Source organism: Lotus japonicus, chromosome 4, assembly GCF_012489685.1.
Source record: "Lotus japonicus ecotype B-129 chromosome 4, LjGifu_v1.2".
NCBI classification, from domain to species: domain Eukaryota; kingdom Viridiplantae; phylum Streptophyta; class Magnoliopsida; order Fabales; family Fabaceae; genus Lotus; species Lotus japonicus.
In genome coordinates, this window is record NC_080044.1 from 24961937 (window position 1) to 24987915 (window position 25979).

The window sequence follows — 25979 nt, forward strand, 5'->3', positions numbered from 1 at the left end:
GGAGAATCTTCGATGAAGCTTAACCTTCGTACGAGTCGGAGAGGAGAACTTGAAGAACTATGGAAGACTTGAAGAATAGAGTCGGGTGTAGAGTTAGAGCCTTGAATTAGAGAGCTAACCATTATTGGTTTAAGCTTGCATAACGATTTTAGAAATTTATATTTGGGGTTTCGGGTACTCGCCTTGTTCAAGGCTTGATGTAAATCCCTTTGTAGTTGGGAGTATGCATGACATGTTTTGGAAATACATTTGAAAAGAAAAAATAAACTTGTGTTTATACATTCTTTTGGGAAAATATTGCATATTTACTTTAATAGGTTACTAAAGTGACACCCGAAATTCGGGGCGTTACAGCTTTCCCTCCAACACTCAAAATCTGAACACTCAGCTCCATCTTCAGAAAATGGTTGATCAATTTCGTAATTGGCTCGTTTATGAGTTGAATTCGACTCGTTTCGAAAACGCTACCCGGGGGAGTTTCTCGACCCTATATCAATATTACAGTCAAAATTCTCCAAATTACGCGAAGATTATCATAATGATAAGGAAAATATTTATTTTTCACTCGAATAATAATTCAATGACAAAATGGCGCTCTAGGAGAAAACGCGTCGATTCAGTCGTTTTCCGAAGTGCATCGAATTGTCCGACGAACGAAGAATGAAACACTCAAAAAATAGCTTTGATATTAATATCAAAATATTATTTCCATTAGATAAAATTCTGTTAAGTTCAAACGCATCATAACGTTTTTAAAATCTTATTTTGATCATAACAATTTTTATAGAAGTATTTCTATTGAAAACTAAACTTATTATAACACTTGAATTTCAGGAGAAACTCAATTCATGTTATATGCTTCAACGTTCAATCATCACAAAAAGATAAACTTCAGAAGTCACAAGACTGTTTGGCAAGCAAACTCATTCAAGTCAAGACACATCTCTCTGACCGTCCAATACCACGTCATTAGTGAGAAATATTGAAGACAAATTTTGAGCGCCAAAGATAAATTCAGATTACAACCAATTTCCCTACATTCAAATCAAAAGGCAACCAATTGACTTACATTCAAATATGATAACGTGAAGACTAGTTTACTTTAGCTAAAGGCACGCTGGACAACAAGGGAAAAGGACAAGCCGTCAACATCATATTTCCCAATTGTCTCTTGTCTGAAAAGTAGCCCAAGTCTATCGCCACCTACTAGCTGACAAACATCACCTTTCCGGCTAAAGGATAGACTTGCTTCCGAGCTTGCATTTAATGAAGCTACCAACCGAAGCCATTTGAATCAACGGTTTTATCTTATTACACAACGGCTAGAGCAACGGTCGGATTATGTCTCACAACGGCTACAACACTAGCAAGCGAGTATATAAGGCCCTCTTGAAGATTGAAGACTAAGGGAATTAATTCTGAAAGACAAGAACTCAAGCATTCATTCCAATCTTCTTCAAAGCATTCAAAGCTCAAGCATAAACTTCTTAAGTGTCAAATCTAAGCCTTTATTTCTGCAAGTGAAAGAGAGAACCTCGTACCTTAAAAGAGTCAAGTCTCTTTATTCCTTTCTCTCTTAGATTCAGAATTCGTAAGTTAACCAAAGTCAAATCTGAACCCAAACACTTAGAGTTCCAATGCCATAAATTCTCTACCATCACTCTTGAACGAACCGAAACCCTGTAGAGTGATATAATCTTTTTAAGATTGTGGGAGAAGTCCTGAACAATACTTGTAGGAGGAGTCCTGTAGAATACTTGGAGAAGTCTGTGATAATATTTGTAGGAGAAGTCCTTGAGAATACTTGTATTGGAGAAGTCCTTGATACTTGCTAGTGAAATTCTTGGTGGTGGCCAAGTACTGGACGTAGCCCAATCGTGTAGGGTGAACCAGTATAAATCTTTGTGTGCTGATCGTCTGCCTTACTTGCTTATATTTCCGCTGCACTAAACGGTTTATGAAAAGTTATACTAAACGTTTTCCTAAGAACTAATATTCTTTTCACAAACCTAAGTTTTAAAAGCAATTTTCAAGTACATAATTCAAGCCATGGCAGAAGATCTAGCTATCGCTACGAGCTCATCCATCAACAAGCCTCCTTTCTTTGATGGAATTGAATATCCTTACTGGAGAACTCGCATGGAGTTATTCATTGAGTCCTCAAAGTACAAGTTGTGGGACATCATTGAAAATGCATGGCAACATCGTTCACAAAGATGACGCTGGAGAACCTATCAATAAAGATCAACTGTCAGAAGCACAACGCAAAGATTATCAACTCAATGCCAAAGCGAAGTTGTTTCTTCTATGTGCACTAAGTAAAACTCAGCTGGACAAAGTTGATTGGTTACCAACAGCCAAAGAAGTTTGGGAAGCTCTAGGTCTTGCCTATGAAGGTACAGCGAACGTAAGACAAGTCAAAGTAAGTTTACTTGTGGGTGAATATGAGACCTTCAAGATGAAAGAGAATGAAAGCATTGATGACATGTTTGGAAGATTCCAAACCGGCGTTAATGGTCTTAGAAATCTTGATCGTAAATATGAGAATATTGATCAAATCACAAAGATTCTAAGATGCCTTCCTAGACGATGGAGACCTAAAGTTACTGCTATTCAAGAGGCTAAGGATCTTAGCACCTTGAAACTTGAAGATCTCCTCGGATCTCTGAAATTTCATGAAATAGAACTTGCCCATGATGAAGGATTGAAGAAGTAGAGTAACATTGTGTTCAAAGCCAACAGTTCCAAAGTTGTCCAAGCAAAAGAACCGTCTGATGAAGAAGACACTTCAAAAGAACTATCAGAGGATGAACAAGCTTTCTTCAACAAAAAGTTCAAGAGGATGTGGATCAAACAACAAAGAGGAAAAAGTCCATCCAATAGAGACAACAAACGAGAATCAAGTCAGAAAAAGAAACCTTTTACACACAAAGGAGAAGACGGCTCAAGTGCAGACAAAAGCAACATTACTTGTTTTGAATGCAAGAGGCCAGGACATATCAAGTCAGACTGTCCAAGACTAGCCAAAAAGTCTACCAAGAAGCTGTACTACAAGAAAAAGAAAGCCTTGGTGGCAGGATGGGATGACTCTGAGGACAACTCAGAAGACGATGACGAAGAAGAGGATGAAGAGTCTCTCTTCGCACTCATAGCATCGGTGAACGGTTCAGACGATGATGAAGACGATGAGGTAAAACCTGAAAACCTTAAAGAAGAATATGATGAATTACTTGAACATTCTTATGATAAAGAAATAGTTTTCGAAGTTACAACTAGAGCATGAAAAAGTTTTAAAAGAAAAGAACTCTATCGTTCAGGAAAATGAAGTTGTGAAGAAACAAGATTCTGCAAAGGAAGTAACTGTTTTAAAGAAAAGAGTTAAGGTTTTAACTGATGATTTGTCAAACTTTACCGTTGGTCATGATAACCTTGTTAAATTGTGTGGTAACAGTCGTGATCTGTACAATAGAAGTGGGTTAGGTTTTGATAGTGAATCATCATCGTCTAGTGAAACTATGTTTGATATATCGTTTACATCGTTTGATTCTAGTCAAACCAAGTTTGTTGTGAACTGTATAATTGAACGAGAAGGAAAGAAAACTTCTTATGAGAAGAAGGTTCCTCCTAAGCATACAACTAACCCTTCAAGATCCAAGAAAATTTGGGTACCTAAAAAGTCAATTATCTCTGTCGCAGACTTACTTAATAGAACGAAGGAAACGCCAACAATGGTACCTGGACAGTGGATGCTCGCGACACATGACGGGAGAAAAGTCTATGTTCCCAAAGATTCAAACTAGAAAAAATGGTGGATCAGTTACCTTTGGAGGGAACCAAAAAGGACTTATTGTTGGAGAAGGTAATGTTGGTAAGGAACCACTTCTTGTGATTAATAATGTCTTGCTAGTTAAATGGTTAAAACACAATCTACTTAACATAAGTCAATTATGTGATAGTGGGTTCACTGTTTCCTTTAATAAAGTGAAGTGTAGTGTCACTGATACCGATGACAAAATCATCTTTGAAGCTTAGAGACAAGGGAATCTCTATAATACGAACTTGGAAAATCTGGCAAATGAAAATGTAACCTGTGTAGCATCGTCATAGGACAATACTTGGCTCTGGCACAGGAAGCTAGGGCATGCTTCCTTAAGGACCATTACTAAAATCATAAGTAATGACTTAGTGCGTGGTGTGCCAAAACTATCTATCAAGTCTGACGTTACATGCTCTACTTGTGTTCAAAGCAAACAACATCGTACCTCCTATGGTGCTAAAAACTTTGTCAGCACTAGCAAACCTCTGGACCTTTTACATATGGATTTGTTTGAACCTACTAGGGTAGCTAGTATCTGTGGAAAAAGATATTGTTTTGTCATAACCGATGACTACACGAGATTTTGTTGGGTTCACTTCCTAAGAAACAAAGATGAAACCTTTCAAGCATTCAAAGTGTTTAGCAAGAGAGTTCATAATGAGAAGGGCTACTGCATCACCGCCATTCGCAGTGATAAAGGAGGAGAGTTTGTCAACAAAGATTTTGAAAAATTCTGTGAACAAGAAGGTATCACTCATCATTTCCCAGCTCCAAGAACCCTTCAGCAAAACGGTGTTGCTAAACGGAAGAACAGGTCACTTCAACAAAGATTTTGAAAAATTCTGTGAACAAGAAGGTGTCACTCATCATTTCTCAACTCCAAGAACCCCTCAGCAAAACGGTGTTGCTGAACGGAAGAACAGGTCACTTCAAGAAATGGCAAGGACAATGCTCAGTGAAACATCTCTTCCAAAATACTTCTAGACTGAAGCTATTGAAAATGCATGCTACATTCAGAACATAATATCCATGCGACCCATGCTAAAGAAGACTCCGTATGAACTATGGCGAGGAAGACCTCCAACCGTATCATACTTCCATCCCTTTGGTTGTAAATGTTTCATCCTCAACACAAAGGACAACATTGGGAAGTTTGACAACAAGTCTGATCAAGGAATTCTCCTTGGGTACTCCTCTCATTCTAAAGCTTATAGAGTTTTCAACTCTATAACACAAGTGGTTGAAGAATCAATCAATGTCAAGTTTGATGACCATTCAACTAAAGCTATTGATCATTTAGAAAAAGACTTTCTAAATCTTGATCTATCTGATCGAGATGAAGAAGAGATTTCAAAAGAGGTTCAACCATCAGAAACTTCACATGAAGAATCGTCCACTCTACCTCAAACGTCCACTCCTGAACAGTCTGATCAAGTAATGACCTCAAGTGGAATTTCTCTTCCATGAGAGTGGAAATACAAGTCAGAGCATCCACCAGAGCAGATCATTGGGAGTGTATCAGAAAAAGTCAGAACCAGATCAGCGTTTAGAGAAGAATCCAACAGCGCATTCATTTCAGAAATTGAACCAAAGACGGTGGACGAAGCTCTACAAGATGAAGGATGGATACTTGCCTTGCAAGAAGAGCTGAATCAATTTGAGAGAAGTCAAGTCTGGACACTTTTACCAAAACCCAAAGGAAAATCAATTATTAGTACCAAATGGGTTTTTAGAAACAAGGTGGATGAAAATGGAAAAGTTACTAGAAACAAGGCAATGCTAGTAGCTCAAGGGTACAATCAACAAGAAGGATTTGACTACACAAAAACGTTTGCTCCTGTAGCAAGAATTGAAGCCATTCCTATGTCAACACTCCATCAAACTATATCAAATGGATGTCAAAAGTTCATTTATAAATGGAGTAATTGAAGAAGAAGTCTATGTGAAGCAACCCCCAGGATTTGAAGAACTGTCTGCTTTAGATCCTGTGTTCAAACTCAGAAAAGCTCTATACGGTTTTAAACAAGCCCCAAGAGCATGGTATGATCATCTAAGCAGTTTTCTTATGAAGAACAGTTTCTCAAAAGGAAAGATCGACAACACACTTTTAAGGAAACAATTGAAAGATGACTGTTGGTAAATCCGCAAGTGTACGAATCCACCCGGTTTTAATTATCGAACCACAGGGATTGTGAGTGAATGAATTCGGTTCAAGCCTTGAGTATGAAGGTTTGTTTTATTGAGATGATGAAACGTCGAAGTAGTAAAAAGGGAAAATAAACATAAACTCAGAAAAGAACATGCTTTGGATCCTTGCTCAACTAGCCAATTTAAGCACATCATTCTAAGCACATGAACTCATGGATCTCTCCTTCTTGTTCTAGCCTAATCGACCATCTATCGATGTCTCGCATAGATGATCCTCTCAAGTCAAAAGATAAGCTCAATTCATTGACAACCCAAACATGTGCTAAAGGCACTAAGCATGCAATTCAGGCCAATAAACCCCAACCCTTCCTCTATTCCTAGTAGCAAGCATAGAAGGGGTAATCCCAAATCGGTTCCCTAATCTATAACAAACTTCCGTTCTGATTATAGAAAAGCATAAAGCAAGCATGCATACAAGCTTAGATTGATATTCAGAAAATGAGATTCAAGGAAAGAAGAAGTTCATGTGGGAAAGAACTTAAGATTATTATAACTTAAACATGAAAAGTCTTACATGAAAACCCAAGCATAAGAAGAGAGATTAGCCAAGCATGACATAAGAACCTGAATTACAAGCTTGGAAGCCTTCTCTCACTCTCCTAGATGTTCCTCTCCTTCTAAACTTATGTAAAAATGGAATGAATACAAAAGAAAATGACTAGAATCCTATTTATAGGAAAAATGGGCAAGTTACTGCTGTGTCGGGCGCTTAGGCGCTCTTGGAGCATGCTCAAGCGCCAATTAAGCATGCTCAGGCGCCAATTGAGCATGCTCAGGCGCCAATTCTAGTTCCAGAAACAGTAACTCTGGCTTCAATTGGCGCCTAGGAGCCAATGGAGCATGCCTAGGCGCCAATGGAGCATGCCTAGGTGCCAATGCACGCTGGAAAACCTTTTAATCTTCTTCTTTACTCCTCTTTAAGCCTCCCTTCAATTCTCCAAGCCTCTTGACCTTCTTTCTTCAACTGATTCAACCTGAAACATTGATGAACAATCTTGGAAAATATCTAGAAACTTAAAGGTCAGTTTTGCACAAAGGCCCTCAAAAAAAGTGGAACTTTCAATAACCTCTTAAACTAACCTAAAATGCAACTAATTCATAAAACTATGAAATTACCTAAATGAAGCAAAAACACAAATAAAGATAAAAATGCATGAGAATGCATGAAACACTACATGAGACTCAACAAAAAGACTCAAAAGAAGCAAAGAAATGACCCTAAAAACAAGACTAAATCTCGGTAATCAATTACTACATCCTTGTGCAACTGTACGTTGATGACATCATCTTTGGAGCAACAAGTGATAAAATGTGCAAAGAGTTTTCCACTCATGCAAAGTGAATTTGAAATGAGTATGATGGGAGAACTGAAATTCTTTCTCGGTCTACAAATCAAGCAAGAGAAAGATAAGATCTATATTCATCAGACCAAGTACATCAAGGATATGCTCAAGAAATACAACATGCACAAAAAAAATGAAATGAGCACCCCTATGTATCCAAACACCGTTTTGGACAAGAATGATGAAGGTTCTCCAGTTGATCCAACTTCGTACAGAGGAATGATAGGATCATTTTTGTATCTAACGTCCAGCAGACTAGACATAATGTTCAGTGTTTGCTTATGTGCAAGATTCCAGGTAAATCCTCAACAATCACACCTCAGTGTTGTTAAACGAATATTTAGATATTAAATAGGTACTGCTAATCTTGGTCTCTTATATGAGAAAGGTAGTGATTTCAGGCTAAAAGGATTTTGCGACGCTGACTATACTAGAGATAGAGTTGAACGAAAGAGCACCAGTGGAGGATGTCACTTTCTAGGAAACTATCTAGTCTCTTGGACAAGTAAAAGACAAAGCACTATATCTCTATTCACTGCTGAAGCTCACGTTGCAGCTAGCTCTTGTTGTACACAACTTCTATGGATAAAGCATCAACTTGAAGATTACAATATCCATGAAAGCAATATACCTCTACTATGTGACAACACAAGGGCCATCAACATAGCAAAGAATCTTGTTCAGCATTCCAGAACAAAGTATATTGAAATCAAGCATCACTTCATTAGAGATCTTGTGGCAAAAGGACATGTCGATATATATCATGTACACATTGAAGATCAACTTGCTGATATTCTCACGAAGCCATTATTAAAGAGCAGATTTGCTGATCTACGAGCAAGAATTAATATGCAATCTGCATATTAAAGGTACGAAAATATAGTTTTCCTGTTTTCGCAGGTACCGTTCTCTAAGTCAAACATTCAGCAGAAATTATGCATCGTTCAACATTTCTATCGTCTAGAAATTTTTGTGTGAATCGTTCAACATCTCATCGTTCTATGAAGTAGCAATCTGGAATTCTCTATCGTTCAGTCACAGTTGGTAGAGAAATTGTCAAAGTTCAACGTTATGATATCTATGGCACGTGCTTCAACAGTTTATCTCTGAAGAGTCACATCACATCCAATGCGGAACAGTTATCCAAACTGCTTTTAACGCATGTGTGACCACGACTAGTTGTTTATCAATTTCTCTCTCCACAAAGAAACCGTCGGTGCACAAGTTTCTAAAACTATCATTCCATATTCTCAATCAAAATATATCTTCAAAGATTTTAGAAACAAAGCTTCACGCTACATCATTTGCTACTATTACCCTCTCTCTTCCAAGAAAACAACCCTAGTTTCTCTGCAACCTTTCCTCACTTTTCTCATAATCTTCAAATGGCCGGAGTTCTTGCTACCTCCTCTAAAGCACCATCCAAGAAGGGTAACAAGACACCCTATACTGCATTGGATATGGAGATCCTCCAACGCAGAACTGAAAGGATCAACCACCAGAGATCTGTTCAAGTCCAAGAGGTGGGAGTTGTTAAGACTGAAAATCTGGGTGACAACGCTCTTGTGTCACCAAGATACTTTGATATGAAGGTCTTCACCTTTGTGAAGATGGTTGGGCTTGCAGACCTCCTTCATCAGGACTGGAAAACAGTTTATAACATGGCACAACGTGAGGTTTATGTGCCTCTTGTGAAGGAATTCTATGATTGTGCGGTGTTTGTAGACCGATAGACAATCAAATCCAAGGCGAACAACAAGATCATTACTGTCACACTGAAGGACGTCGCAGTCGCCCTCAACGTGAGCCTTGATGCTGGAGAAAGGTACTCTCCAATCTGGATTTAGAAGGTAGATGATTGGAAGTGCATCTTGAAGAACCAAGGAGACCCTTTGTCTGTAGAGGTGAGCAACCTCAATGATGAAGTCAAGTTCAACAATGTTGTGATCAGCAAAGTTGTCTTACCAAAGGATGGAGCAAGGAATCATGTAAACGCACATGCAAGGTATGCTCTCTACAAAATCTTCAAGCGAGTGAAGATTAACCCTGCTCACCTCATGTGGAATTACTTGTTAAACTATCTGGAGAAAAGCCAAGGATTTCTTCCTTTTGGCTCCTTGCTGACTGTGATTTTTTAGCAAAAGGTGATCACTTCTGAGTCCATGGCCTATGAGGAACGATTGAATGAAGACATGTTATGGCCAACACCTATCAAGCTAGGGGATGTTAGCAAGATGAACATCACCTATGATGATTCTGAAGTTCCTGAGGAATTTCTACCAAAGAAGAAGAGGGTCGTCAAAGGAAAAGGGAAAGCCATTGCCACTGAACAATCTGGCAAATGCAAGAAGAAGAATCTGAAAGAACTTTATGACCAATGTAACACCCCGATTTCCAGGTGTCACTTTAGTAACCAAAAATAATCTTTACGCGGAAAACAGGTAATTTTTTTTCGTTTTCTTTCCTTTAAATCAAAACGATAAGGAAGTAAAGACAAAACCCAACTACTCAACTAACCGATATACAACAAATATAAACATGTACAGCCTCAGCTGCACTTCCACGTCCCACACACTCACAGTGACTCCAAAGCAGTGTGCCCGTAGGCAAATATATACAGACCCAGAAGTGTAAGTGAGAAAATTATGATTACAAACCACTAGGAGAGAGTCGGCCTCAATATGGCCTAAGCAAAGACCCCTATGGTCCAACTGACTCACTGTGATCCCTCAGTAAGAGAACCACACGAAAAGTCATGCGTCGGAAACCTACCCGATCCCAAAAGCAAAACGAATCAGAGCTATTACAGTAACAACCAACTCCAAAAGACTCTAACCACCCATACCCCACACTACTATCATCGACCCTCCCTCGATCAGGCATGAAGTCCGGGTCCTCGTCGAAAGCTTCAGTAATAATCGTTCCGCTCCGGGTCTTTCCCGCACAACGAATCATCATGAACCGGCTGACAGACGCCTGGCAGCAGGCCGACCGCCCAAACACAAACATACAAACAAAGCCAAGGCGCTAGGGTCAACTTACAGAATACAATAGATATACAATCAACTTGTGATAAAGGGGATATATACATATGTTGTATATATATACATATAAGTTAGGTATTGCCTACTCTAAGGTATATACATAGCATGTTCTCGAATCTCCTACACAGTTCAATCATTAATACCTAACGATGTTCATCAACATCAAATCATCATAATCTCAACATATGAAGTTAGGTAATAAGGTTAGTCAAACAATGTATCGTCCTCCCAACACACACGTATCCAACTAAACCAATGTTCCCTGTCGTTGCCCTAGGGTAAACGACGATGAAATCTCACGCTTCCATGAAGTCTCACGCTTCAATGGGGTCTTACGCTTTCACGAAGTCTCACGCTTCAGTGAAATCTCACACATTCACGAAGTCTCACGCTTCAGTGAAGTTTCGCGCCTTCACGAAGTCTCACGCTTCAGTGAAGTTGCACGCCTCCGCAAAGTCTCCCGCTTCAGCGAAGGTTCCCGTCTCCACGAGGTCTCCCGCCTCAGTGAAGTTTCTGCTTTCACGAAGTCTCACGCCTCAGTGAAGCTTACTCACTTTCACGAAGTCTCACGCTTCAGTGAAGTTCCATGCTTTCACGAAGTCTCACGCCTCAGAGAAGCTCCGAAGGTATATACTGTACCCGAAGGTATATAGATATACTGTACCCGAAGGCATATACTGTACCCGAAGGTATATACTGTACCCGAAGGTATATACTGTACCCGAAGGTATATAGATATACTGTACCCGAAGGCATATACTGTACCCGAAGGTATATACTGTACCCGAAGGTATATACTGTACCCGAAGGTATATGTCGATTCGGCGACAAAAGACAATTAATTATGAAAGGAGTGCGATCACCCTTGATGACTTCTTGAGTCATCTGACTCATCAAATCTCGATGGTCAAAAACTGCTCCGACCCAAACTCAAAACAACCCAAGAGTTAGTGTCTGTCAATACAACACAACTCCACCAACAAGAATACGCGAGGGTCTAGTGTCGGTCAATACAACACAGCCCAAACAAAACCCAGAGTCTGTGCCGGTCAATACAGCACGACTCGAACAACATCCCCCAAGAGTACTAACGTACTCGGTGACTTTCAATCATCACCATAGCTCACCTTAGTGGCTTTCCCAATTCCGATAACTCTCCAAACCCACAACAAAGGTCGACTTTTCCCCCGCCTTTCGTAAATATTTTTTCCCCTTCAGTTCTCCTATGATTATTCGTTTAGTAAAAACGTTTCGAATTGAATTAGTCAAGTTATGAGTTTACTTCTCAAAGTCTAAGTCTCCCAGAGTCTCTAGTTTTCGAAATTCTAATCATTCTAAGTTTTCCAAAAACCCTCCAAAAGAAGTTTCCCGGGGAAAGTCTGAGTATTCAAACGAATCCCAACAAATGGCTAAGCCTCAAACCCCTCGTTTGGACTTGCCTAGGGTTGTTCATCCAACCCGAAATGTCAAAGATCACCAGATCAATGAATCTCCACTCCGAAGTCGCGTCAAAACGCTCAATCCAACACAACATCAACATCATAAGTTATGAAAACATTCATAACAATAAACCATCATCATAATCAATATCATAGCAAAGCATAAGTCGAATTTATCGACGCCTATTATGAAATCATAGCTAATATATATGTAAGTTGCCCTAACCTCGAGCTGTTCCAGCTTCGCAAACAAAGTTCTCCTCAAACAATTGCTCTGAGTCTTCCAAAGTTCCCTCAACTGAACCTCGGAGAAAAACAAAGCAGAAACCAAACAAAATCGATTAGTTCGATCGCAAAACAATACATAAACGATAGACAAAGCATTAAAGCTTCAGAATAGGACAATCAGGTACGAAAAGACAAGTTTTCGAAACCGAAAAACTCCCCCCTAAAGGAAATAGTCCACGGCCTCAAAGGAAAAAGGGCTTCGGCTCTTTTTCTTCGATCAAATCAGTTTACAAGGTAGTTTTAGGGTAAAACTAAGGCAAAGAAACTGTCAGAACAATTTTCGGACAATCGGGTCGAAATACGACTACGCAGGGGCATTTTGGTCCAAAATAAAGGCTCAAAACTTCAAAGTTATCAGTTCTGAAAACAAATTTGACAGCAACGATCCTCATGACATCCGTGACAACAAATCCTAAAGGCACGAAGTCAAATTATGACTTTTCGACAATAAAGTTTCGAAATGTGAGACAAAAAGGTTTTGAAACAGTTTTTCAGATCCTGGACAACTGAATCGCAATCAGAGTTTACTGACAGAGGTTTTAGACTCAGGGGAACGTAAGGAACATAACCCAACCAAGAAATCGAAGAAATCGGACCATTTTAGAAAAAGCTCAAAACTGTGAGCACAGAAACGACTTCAAAAACGCAACAGAAACAACAATCAGAGGTAGGAATCGTGTTAGTTACCTCGATACCTAGAAGTAGGGACGAAATGCACGAAGATTGGTCAAGTTTTCGCGGAAATCCCCTCCCCCCTTGCTCTCCACGAAATCAGCCACAAATGGAGGAAAAATTGAAGATATTTTGCTTTTTCGCCTATTTATAGGCGGGCGAAATCGCGGGAAAATGAAAATTTCGCGATTCCGATTTTTGCAGCACGTTCACCGAGGAATTCTAAGAGAGATTCTAGCGTCATAATTCCAGAACTCAAAACAAATATCTAAGATATGGGAAAAACGATATCGAAAATCTCAAAAGCGGTGTAAGTTAAATCTATCCCGAAAAACTACTTTTTGCTGTGATCGCCGGACGACAAAACTTCCTTCTGAAGAAAGATTGGAAACGTCGAAACAAATCTGGCAACGTGGACGGAATCTTCGTTAGAAGTCCCGAATAGAAAAAGTCTTCATCCATTGCTCGAAAATAGGGTTTCGAAGCAAAGAAATTAGCGTCGGCGGACATCCGAAAAGTGAAACCTATCGTGCGTACAGTCCAGAGTTCCGAAATGAAACGCTGGTCGATGGAAAAATAAAGAGAATCTTTAAATTTTCCGAGAGTTCGAAATCTCACTCAAAACGTTGCTTTAAGAGCGAAATAGCCTATTCTGGACACGCTCGCCATAAGGCAGGTGTGCAGACAACTCGCACTAATTCCTACAGCGACTACGCAACATACCTCAAGCAATTCCTGAACTTTCTTCTTCATTGATCTTTCTCAAACAACAAACTCCTGTCACGTTTACACTGATTCTACGCGTGAGTCGGAACTTAACTGGTTCTGCAAATCCAGGTCTTACAACCAAGTTGTGAAGGAACCGTCCAAGAGGATTGTTCCCAAAGCTCTGAGAATTGCACCGTATCCTGAGAACAGTCCGGAGTCATACCCAAGGCTCCTACCAAGGAACGGTCCATCAGAATCGTTAAGGGTGGAGCACCTGTACAGTCTTAGTCTCATCCAATTGCTTCAAGAACTCGCTCTGGGAAAGGCTCTCCTGCAAACAAGCCTGCAGAACCCAAGAAGCTTAAACGCTTAAGGAAGCAATTTGAGGAAGAACCTGCTGAGAAGGCCGCACAGCCTATGTACAGAAAAAGGAAGATCCTAGCAGATGAACCTGATGAGCAATTGGGTGATGAAGACATTGTGTTTCACACCAGACTGGCCAACTCTCTTGGAACCACTTTCCCTTATCAAGAGGTACCCTTTGAACTTTCCAATCAAGAATTTGTTAATTCGTTGTTTAACGACTCCTATGAACAACAAGCACCTGTCACTCCACAACACCAAAATCGTTCATCACCAACACCAAACACCACTGAACCTTTGAAACCACTATCTCCAAACGCAAACCTCAATGAACCATAAGTTGTGCAACCCACTGTTCACAACTCACCTCAGTTCACCCCCATTCACACCATTGATTCCTCTGATGAGGAAAGAACAAATGTGAACTTGAACAATGAAAACACTCCCTCTCCTCAACCATCTCAAATCATCTCCATGCCACAATCCACACTGATTTTGCAAATCGTCCTTACTCCACTCTGGACGCAATCACTTCAAAGACTTCAAAGTTTGGTACTCTTCTTTCCCTTTCTCAAGTGAGAAAGAGGCGTCTCCAGACGCTCGTGTCATCTGCTATCAAACACAGACGCACTGCAAAGACTACCAAGGTTGGCTTCAAGGATTTCCAGGATCGTTTGACCAAGCGCATTGAGAAAGCTCATAATCATCAAGTTTCCGTGTCTTGGAAAAGACCATCAGATGTGGGCTATGTTTTTCAACTCCAAGCAAGCAAGGTTCCTGACTGGGAACAATGGAAATTATGTGCCACTGAAGGTTATGTGGGCATTATGCCTTTTTCTATGCTAAATCATTTGTCTGCCCTGATCGTTCTCCTGGGCAACTGGGTATTTTGCATCCAGAGAAGCTCTAAGTGGTTAAGGGCAAGGCACCACTTCTTGAAGAAGGAGAATGTTCAGCCACCGGGAACGGATCCTGATGCTGAACAATCCATTGTCCTCACTGATGATGATGATGAAAATGGAGACCAAGGAAATCAATAAGAGAATGATGATGAAGATACACAAGAGCAACCTCTGGTAAATCAATTTTTCAGCAGAGAGGATTTCGAGAACCATCATAATCATATCAACCATGTCTTCATAGACCTCTCCTTCAAGATTGAGCAACTTCTTGATTGTTTTGGCTAATGGTCATTCTCTACCCTCCTCTCCTTTAAACAGTTTTAATTATTGAACAATTGTCCTTATGTTGCTACTTGTTTTATTACACTGTTTAAGCTATTATCTATGTTATGCATGTTTCTCTCATAATTATACTTAACATGTTAGCTTAGGCTCTGATACTGCTTATGGCAATACCTTAGCACGCTTTTTAATAATGCTAAAGGGGGAGAACGTACAAAAAAGTATAGAGAAAACTTTAACTTTTAAAGTTTTGAACATTGAAAATTAATGTCTTGAAAATTTAATGTCTCATTTACATAAGGCTATTTCACTCAGGGGGAGCAAAGATTAGAACAAATCTCTTATGAAATGAAAGCTAAGTAGAACATATGTCTCAAATACTATCTTTTTTAAAAGGATGTTGAACTCAGGGGGAGTTTATAATTTCTTTGGAAATCCGTATTCAACTACCCTCTATCCTTTTTCAATAAAAATTGTCATTATCAAAAAGGGGAGAGATTGTTAAGTTCAAACGCATCATAACGTTTTTAAAATCTTATTTTGATCATAACAATTTTTATAGAAGTATTTCTATTGAAAACTAAACTTATTATAACACTTGAATTTCAGGAGAAACTCAATTCATGTTATATGCTTCAACGTTCAATCATCACAAAAAGAGAAACTTCAGAAGTCACAAGACTGTTTGGCAAGCAAACTCATTCAAGTCAAGACACATCTCTCTGACCGTCCAATGCCACGTCATTAGTCAGAAATATTGAAGACAAATTTTGAGCACCAAAGATAAAGTCAGATTGCAACCAATTGCCCTACACTCAAATCAAAAGGCAACCAATTGACTTACATTCAAATCTGATATAGTGAAGACTAGTTTACTTTAGCTAAAGGCACGCTGACCAACAAGGGAAAACGACAAGCCGTCAATATCATATTTCTCAATTGTCTCTTGTCTAAAAAGTAGCCCAAGTCTATCGCCAGCTACTAGTTGACAAACATCAGCTTTCCGGCTAAATGATAGACTTGCTTCCGAGCTTGCATTTAATGAAGCTACCAACTGAAGCCATTTGAATCAACAGTTTTATCTTATTACACAACGACAACGGTCGGAATATGTCTCACAACGGCTACAACACTAGCAAGCGAGTATATAAGACACTCTTGAAGATTGAAGACTAAGAGAATTAATTCTGAAAGACAAGTACTCAAACATTCATTCCAATCTTCTTCGAAGCATTCAAAGCTCAAGCAGAAACTTCTTAAGTGTCAAACCTAAGCCTTCATTTCTGCAAGTGAAAGAGAGAACCTCGTACTTTAAAAGAGTCAAATCTCTTTATTATTTTTTCTCTTAGATTCAGAACTCTTAAGTGAACCAAAGTCAAATCTGAACCCAAACACTTAGAGTTCCAATGCCATAAATTCTCTACCATCATTCTTGAACGAAGAGAAACCCTGTAGAGTGATATAATCTTTTTAAGATTGTGGGAGAAGTCCCGAACAATACTTGTAGGAGGAATCCTGTAGAATACTTGGAGAAGTCCGTGATAATACTTGTAGGAGAAGTCATTGTGAATACTTGTATTGGAGAAGTCTTTGATATTTGCTAGTAAAAATCTTGGTGGTGGCCAAGTACTGGACGTAGCCCAATCGTTTAGGGTGAACCAGTATAAATCTTCGTGTGTTGATCGCCTTACTTGCTTATATTTCCCCTGCACTAAACGGTTTACGAAAAGTCATACTATACGTTTTCCTAAGAACTAATATTCCTTTCACAAACCTAAGTTTTAAAAAGCAAGTTTCAAGTACACAATTCAAACCCTCCTTTCTTGTGTTATTTATTTGCTTCTCAAATCCATCTTGCAAAGTCGCACCCATCAAGATCACGTTAAACAAGCATTAAAGTCCTAAACTGAAAAATTAACCGAGTTTATATCTCTTAACCAATCACGGGTCTTACAAACAACAAGAAACATGCACCGGCACCAATCCAAACGAATGTTAGCACTCACTTCGAGACCTTTTTTATATAGTTAATCATAAGCATCCTCTATTGAAGCAATCTTATTCAACTCGGTGTCTTAAAAACCAAATGTTTGTATACAATTGACGATTCAAATAACCACTTTTAATCACTATGACCACCGACATCCATTATGTAATCACTTCTAGTCTAGTAAGAAACTCTTATAAATCGAAATGAATGAGTTTTCATGTTAAGTAAATTCTGCTATCCAAACACATACTAATTCCACCAGAGGCATGATAAATACCAAATCGTACAGCAAATCTGACACAACAAAGTCAGCATACGAGAGTGTGTGTTTGTGCCTCTTTCATTCTGAGCTCTCAACTGCTGCATAATCTAACTCAATTTTCTTCCCCATTCAAACCTTTCATTTCCTCCAATGTCCTCCATAACCTAACATAGAATTCATCACTTCCCATAAATTCTCATGGATTCTCTCCTCTCCCTTCAAATCCCACCTAACACCTTCCCTCACCCACTCCCAACCACCCCCAATTCCGCCGTGGCTCCACCCACACCCACCCCCATTGCCGTCGGAACCTCAATTCCAAACCTGCTTGTCCCAAAATCCGAACCATTGGACGATTTCTTCGCCACCCAGAACCACCAACAACCCCACCATGCGGCGGAGGACGATGAACCCGATATATACGGCGAGTTCTACCGGCTATCCCAGCTCTTCCATGCCGCCATCAACAAAACCCTACCCCAGTTTGGAGCCGAGAATACCAACACTCCACACCAGGACCTTGTTTTGCTCTTCGGGAATCCCAAGATTCCTGTTCCGGGCATGTTTTCAAACTCTGGAAGCGGCCATGTCGTGGATCCTGAAGTAGTTGTTGTGGGGGATCAGAATTCGCTGTCCGGGGACGGCAATGCTGCTGTTTCTGACCAGAGTTCGCGGGCGATCGTGCCTGTTCCGGCGGCCTCGCCGTCGTCTTCGGCGGTGTCGGTGAGGCGGAGGAACAGTAGCAAGGTGAAGGAGCTGGTGAGGGTGATGGATTTAAGTGGGAAGGATCAGATGCATTTCCGCCAGGAGGTGAGGCAGACGAGGATGATCTATGATTCCCTGCGTGTGCTGGCTGTGGTGGAGGAGGAGAAGAGGGCGGCTGAGGAGAAGAGGGCGGCTGAGGAGAAGAGGGTGTCTGAGGAGAAGAGGGTGGCTGAGGAGAAGAGAGCAGCTGAGGAGCTGAATGCGGCGGCTGCCGCGCAACTTGCGGCCGAGCAACTCGCATCCTATCCGGAGGCTGGTCCTGTCGCTGCTTCCTATCCGGAGGCTGTTCCTGTCGCTGCTGCTGTGCCGGAGGCTGCTCCAGTTGGCCGGCGCCACCGCTACCGCATAAGAGGGGACCTGAGGGCAGCGGCATTGATGAGGGAGCGGGGTTTGTGGATGAACCGTGCTAAAAGGATTGTTGGGGCGATTCCTGGTGTGTTTGTTGGGGATTTGTTTCTTTTCAGGATGGAGTTGTGCGTGGTTGGGTTGCATGGTCAGATACAGGCTGGGATTGATTATCTTCCTGCTAGCATGTGCTCCAATGGAGAGCCAATTGCCACTAGTGTCATTGTTTCGGGTGGATATGAGGATGACATGGATGATGGTGAGGAGATAATCTACACTGGCCATGGAGGGCAGGGGAAGAATTCGTTTAAGCAAGTGTGTGATCAGAAGTTGGAGGGAGGGAACCTTGCTTTGGAAAGGAGTATGCATTATGGGATCGAGGTAAGGGTGATTCGAGGGATGAGGGATGAGGGGAGTGCTTCAGCTGCAGGTAAGGTTTATGTTTATGATGGATTGTATAAGATTGTTGCTTGCTGGTTCGATGTGGGGAAGTCTGGTTTTGGAGTTTATAAGTTTAAGCTTACGAGGATTGAGGGGCAACCTAAGATGGGTAGTGCTTTTTTGAAAGAGGCTAGGGAGATTAGAAGAAATGGCTTGGACTTCAAACCTACGCATTGTCTTTCTGTGGATATTTCAAACAAGAAGGAGAATGTTGCTATTCGGCTTTTTAATGACATCGATGACAATCAGGACCCTCTTTATTTTGAGTATCTTCCGCGGACTATTTTCCCTCAGTTTGTGTTTCATCAGAGTGGGAATGCTACTGGTTGTGATTGTATAGATGGTTGTGTTGATGGCTGCTTTTGCTCTATGAAAAATGGGGGCGAGCTCCCTTATAATCAACATGGGTTTCTTGTGAGGGGAAAGCCTTTGATTTTTGAATGTGGCCCTTTTTGCAGCTGTCCTCCTCATTGTCGCAATCGTGCTACCCAAAAAGGTCTGAAAAGTAGGTTAGAAGTGTTTCGGTCTGTGCAGACGGGTTGGGGAGTTAGGTCCTTAGACATTATTCATGCTGGTGCTTTTATCTGTGAGTATACAGGGGTTGTTTTGACTAGGGAGCAAGCGCAAATTTTAACAATGAATGGTGACTCATTGATATATCCTAATCGGTTTGCGTCAAAATGGGCAGAATGGGGGGATTTATCTCAGGTATACCCTGATTATAAGATCCCATCATATCCTGAGGTGCCTCCTTTAGATTATTCTCTGGATGTGTCAACTATGAGGAATGTTGCTTGCTATATTAGTCATAGTTCATCCCCAAATGTATTAGTTCAGTTTGTTCTGCATGATCACAACAATTTGATGTTCCCTCACCTTATGCTATTTGCAATGGAGAACATCCCTCCAATGAGAGAACTCAGCCTTGATTATGGTGTAGCTGATGAGTGGACAGGCAAGCTCTCTATATGTAATGTAACTGAGTGATTTTGAAAGGTTCGTGCATTTCTAATATGTTGGAGGCGAGTTTTGGGCATGGTTAACTGAGGTAAAGCCCCATTCTATCATTGAACTTTTTTTCATTTCCCTGTTATTTTTTTGTTGTGTTTTCTTTTTATCTCGTAGACTGGTACTTTGCGCTGGCTCTAATGTAAATTCTGTTGACATTATGATATTGAGCTATAGGCTTAAATTATATTGATATTTCAAACATCCAGGTGTACTTTGGCTGTGGAGCAAGTTTAGTGAGGTTGATGTTTGACTTGTAAATTGTTATGTTTGAATATATTATTGTATTGTGCTTTGCAAACAGATTAGAATCATGGTTACATTGATATTAGCCTTTTGTGTGGTTTTTGCTTGGTCTAGGCAGATCAAATTTGTTTGTTGGTATCTGCTTTCTTTATTTACATTCATGTCTCCTTTATGGGTGTTCACTGAAAATGTACTATTACAATTTATCTCATAACCAAATTTCCCTCGAGTTATTATTCATTCACACCTCATTTTCTCTTTCATCCCATTTCTACTTACTTTCTCTTCCTATCTCTCTCTACTTCTCCTATCACATCACACATCATATCTCTCATTTCTTTCTCTTCTCTTCCTATCTCTCTCTTGGTGTCGTTTGATTTGGAGTATGAATAAAAATTAACCATTTCCCTCATTTGTATTCACTCTCTTGAGTCAGTTTCTTTACGTAACATGTGATGTCTTTTTTTTTGACGGATCATGTCATTTATACAGTTAGATCAGTTATGTTTAATGAATTATTCTATTCATCTTAACATCATTCTAATATTGATAAATGCTACTCTTTTAATTTAAAATTGCCGCTAAGAACAGAGACTGGGTGCTTATTTGGTGATCATTTTGGGTAGAGTGTGATTGACCATCGAACTTGATTCTTCTATATGGATTTTTGTAGGGGATTATTCTGGTAGCCATTTTTTCCTGGTTGATAGTCCCTCAGTTAGTTGTGAAACATTTATGGTTGTTGTTTAGAGCCTGTTTGTTTCTTTTAAAATTCTCATTCTCTGTCAAATCTTTCGTTCTGAGGCACTAAAACTGAAACCCGCGTCTCATACAGTTTAGAAAACGGAAGTTTGTGGCTAGCGAAACCGAAAAACAAACATGCTCTTAAAGTCTTAATATACTTGGTGGCGGCTCTAAACATTTATTTATATTTGTCTTTTCATAGAGTCCGATTCCTTTTTGCTTGTGGCAAAATACAATTGTTATGGAAAATACTACATGAAAAATACTTCTTGATCTGCTTCCCTAAAAATTAAATTCTTACTATATTACAATATAATTCTCTATAGATTTCTATTGCGCCATCCAGAAGAAGTAATCTTGATATTTCTTCTTCCTTTACTTTTATTCTCAGCTTTTCTTCAAATTGAAAGAAAAAGTACCAACTGACATTATGCAAAAAAGATATATTGAATTAATTAATGAAGTTTATTTTTCAAAAAAACATTATAAAAAACTGAAATGGAGTTTTCATCAATGTTTTTATTAATAAAGGATATTAGTACTCTAGGAAATTAAACAGGTGCCACAGAAACACCTATTTGTGGAATACTATTTAAACTCGAAGGCATTTTCGTAAGTCCATGCCCTTTCCTCATCCCAAACCGAGATGGTGTGCGAACAACCATGAAATGAGCCGCGATAGCGGCAGCTCCAGCCACGATGGCAAACCAAGACGCAATGAGCCATGTCTTTGTAGGGTTGTAGGTGCAATGCAAAGCCGCGATCGCATCGATTGAAAAGTGTGGTACAGATGTGGTTATAGGAGTACTTATAAAGGGTGCGACATTCCTCACCCTGAGCAAGTTTTTCAGGTAGAGCTAGGCCCTAACCCAAATTCTAAGTTGGTACCAGGGTCAATCTTAGATCCATTGCTGTGTCATCTGCTACCCATTGAAGTTTGAAGTTCAAGAATCGTCCTGACATGAAGCTGTTCTAGGAAAAATTAATGGGTCAATCTGGCCTGCGAGCTACTTCAAGGATGAAGTTAATCTATCCGCATAGATTCCCATAATGTGGATAAGGGCTTTTTGATACATATGAAGTATATTGTTGTGCCATCTGTGATGGGAAGAATTGACCTAACCTGCACTTGCTCTAGTGCTCCAGATGTCCAGACTTGGGCGTGGGGTATTAATGTCCGAAATTTTACTAGAGATATGACTAAAGAAATCATTATGAAGGATAGGGCAATCCTCATCCCTAAGCTAGCTTTTTGGGTAGAGTTAGACTTGATCCAAATTCTAAGAGTATTATACAAAAGCAAATTTAAGGGTGTGCAGAACTTTCTAATAAAAGCTGATGGTTTGTAGCCTTGCAATGAAATTAAATGTGCTTTGATGAAGTAGACTGCAAATGTGAGATACTTGGCATTGGTATGTGGTTCATCTAATTTCCCCAAGTCTGTAGGAAGTTGTTTGTATGAATATTGGATATGAAATATGTGGATAATTCATCATCCGGATGTTAGATCTATCATCCGAAATGACTCAAGCCCCTAGGTTTTAAATCGTTGGGGAACCCTTTTAGGGGCATGTTAGGACTTCTCAGGGCCATTATAGGTCAAACTTGAAAGAATTAAGCTTCATTCTTCATTCAGATTTGCAAATTCGACTTCTTTACCTTGCTTTTGATTGTTTCTAGTTGTGTGTTATTGTTCAAGACTTGTGATTTTTATTTCTATTATCAATGTGATGAATTTTAGGCAATACTTGAAATTGTTTTCTATTTATATGTATATAGTATTAAACTATTAATTATATAAGATTATATATAAAAAATAGCGGCCATCCCGCTATCCCACTTTTGGGGCTGGCCGCTACGCGCCGCTTTCCGGGATTGACTACTATGCCCAATATACAGATTAGCAAGATTTTGCCACGTTAAGTTCAACTTGATTGACATTGAGTTTAATGGAAATCCCTACACAAACTAACTTGTTTGCTTTGACAATAGCAGCCTTGCTTAATTTTATTCGGTTTGGGACAACTAATGTAATTTCTAAATCAATTTCTTTCTACGTGATGTGACAAATATGAATTGAGCTAGTTGGAATTTTCTGTTATTTCCTTTGGTGTGAGATGTAAATTGTAATAGATACTTGGAGCCATTTTTGTGAAGATCGTGATCATACTTGTAAGATCACATGTTCCTACGAGTTTTTCTTCCTCCGTGGTGGATCACATGTATAATCACGTCTTAGTGTGATTAGAGTGAAATCGCTGATCATACTCGCAAGTCGCAAGATCATATTATCTGTGTTCTTTTCCAATCCAGATGTGTTTGTTCAAGCTGATATCGCGAGTTGGGATTCACCCAAATCAACCCTTATTCACCTGAATCCTCATTCCCTCTACCCGACTCTGGTTGATAATCTCATGAAACAAAAGTTACGGAACCATTATCCCTGGTTGTCATCCATGTTATCATCTATGTATTGCTGCCTCCATCGTCTACATCATTGCCTTTGCACAGCTGGGCTATCCTTCTGCTTTCAAATTGTGCTACAGTCCTGCGTCCTCGTTCCTTTGCATCACTGGGTTGATCATGGGGTGTTGAACTGTTGATAGGTCTGTGTACTAAGTGGTTTGTGGATGGGTGAATGTTTCATTGTATGACATCTCTGTCAAGTTTTCATTCTGTAGAAGCATCCAGAATTTTTCTTTCAATATCATATATGAGCCAGAATGGCATACAGGATCTCAGTTGGGACTTGGGATAGGACCCACAAAATTCTGGCTGTCGGAGAGTTTTTTCTATCTTTTAATTGTGAGTAGAAAATTTGTTTTTTTTATATTGCAAAATTAATTCAGGTTGTCATTTATGTATATATCTTTAATTGGAATTTAATTAAATATGAATGGTGATCTTAAGCTGTTAGCATCGGCATCATCATCCTTATTATTATGATTAAAAGCGACATATTACTGTCTGTTGTCTGATTTTCTGATGCACTTATCAATCCTCTCCTAGTCCTAGGTAAGTAAGATCTCAGATTTTGACAACATTCCTAGGAGCTACAACATATAAGTAGATACCAGGAGCTACATAATGGATAGGTGGATGATTATAAGAGGTTGTTGGGTCACCAAAACCAATGATACTGGTCACGTTATAAACTTTGCTTTCTGCTAAATTGTAGAGGTTTGTTTTATTCATGCGCAGTATGTGTTTCTTAATGTGTAACAAATGAATAAGACATTGTTAATTGAGTATTTTCCATCTTGCTTAGCTGTTCAACTTACGCTTGATCATAAAAGGCATATTGGTGTTTTGGTAAAATGTGACAATTTGGAAAGTTGGCTTGTTTGGTAGCAAATGTACACTACTTGTCTTTTGCATACTTCTTTGATTCATACCCTCCTTCACTGTGACTTTATTCTGCATTTAATTGGTAAAAATGCTTTGCAATGCTCTCCTAAATGTTTTTAAAATAATTTTAGTTGTCAATTTGATGGTACGGAATGACATTTGTTGGTGTGTTGGACATTAAATTTAATATAGAACATAAAGGAAGTGGATTAATTGGTTCTTAGTTTGTGTCCTGACATTAGTAAATATAATTCCTTAGTTTAAATCGATAGAATAGTTCTTATATATTGTGATCAAGTAGTTCTTATCGGCAGCAGATTCTAATTCTATATTAGCGGAAAATACCATAGTAGAGCAATCACAATGCTTCCATACAGGTTCATATTACTGGTTTATAATGCTTGCTTACAGGCATCGTTGTTCTTGAATGTTCTATTGACTGAAATTACTTCCAGTGTACATTTTATTATTATTTTGATCTCAAGCAGATTTAAATAGTGCTGTAAATATAATGAATTGAAAGGTGAGTTGCCTGATATTTCTGAACCCAAAATTGCAATAATAAGGGAAACACAATCTGTACTTTGTGTCATATATAAGACCTATTTTGTTATTTTAACTGATATATTTTTATGGGCCGAGGACATTGACTTAAGTTGCACAATCTATGTTTAACTGATGATCTGCTGCTTTCTGGATTTACAGATGTAGTTACGGTAAAGAACTTTTCTTTGTGTCTTCTATTTTCATGTTTCCTGATATTTTATCTAGTAGCCATGTGACTACCAAGTGACCTTTTAATGTCTATTGTCTGAGTTTGAATTGGACTTTAACTTTGTGCTGGAACATTGGGTTTTCTTAACTAGTTTTGATGTGCATCTACAGATTAACCATGATTTTGAGAAGGTTTTCAACCTCACCAAACTTGTTGGAACTGTGGAAGTGCTTGCTATATGAACAGTTATGTCAGGGTATCCAAAATCAGTTAATAGCTTCTATATTATCCTGGTGTTGCGTAACTCATCTTGGCTAGTACATAGCATTTTGCTTTGTGGTTATGAAGATCAGGAATTGAAGTTATGGGTGTGCTTAATTTTGAAAACTTCTGTAATTATTCTCTAATTTGCTGTTGTAGTTTGTGTGTCCATTACTGCTCTAGGGCAAAGCATTTGCAAGTCTTATCACCTTGTTTTGTAAGCAAGTTGCTTTGGATTTATTAACTTTTCTTTTGTTAGTGTATATAGTGAAAGTCTCAAGCTTGTACAGGGATAATGTTAATGTTAACTTTTCTTTTAGAAATATTTATTGTTCTTTTCCATGTATACCTTTTCTATTATTATAATTTTGTAATTCCAATATTTTGATTACCAGTAATGATTAATGTTTTTCCACACTACTCAATACATAATTAGGGGTAAATGTGGAAAGTTGTATAATTTTTTTTGAAACTAATACTTTAACTAACTTCATTATAGTTTTTTTAATAAGCGTAATTGTCTGGTTTTATAATTAGGGATGGGGGAGTAGCATTTTTGTTTGTTTAAAACAAAATAGCAAACATGATACTTCCTTTGTTTGGTTCTGTTCCTAATTATAAGACCATCTTAAGACAACTATACTTATTAATGAAACATGTAATAAAGTGTTGGTTTTAGAAACTTTTATACAATTTTCTATATTTACCCTTAATTAATGTATTAGGTGATGTTGAAGAGAGTTGATTATTAGTGGTAATTAAAATCTTGAAATTGCAAATGTTCAAAT

At 39.0% G+C, this 25979-nt stretch overlaps 1 protein-coding gene across 1 annotated transcript; it reads left to right on the forward strand.

Moving 5' to 3' along the window:
* Window positions 1-17346: 17346 nt before the first annotated feature.
* LOC130710161 (histone-lysine N-methyltransferase family member SUVH9-like) lies at window positions 17347-25533 on the forward strand. The gene is made up of 2 exons (XM_057559321.1): window positions 17347-19917; window positions 25101-25533. Exon 1 carries the CDS (start codon window positions 17517-17519, stop codon window positions 19854-19856), a length of 2340 nt encoding a protein of 779 aa, XP_057415304.1. The 5' UTR covers window positions 17347-17516; the 3' UTR covers window positions 19857-19917; window positions 25101-25533.
* Window positions 25534-25979: the final 446 nt, after the last annotated feature.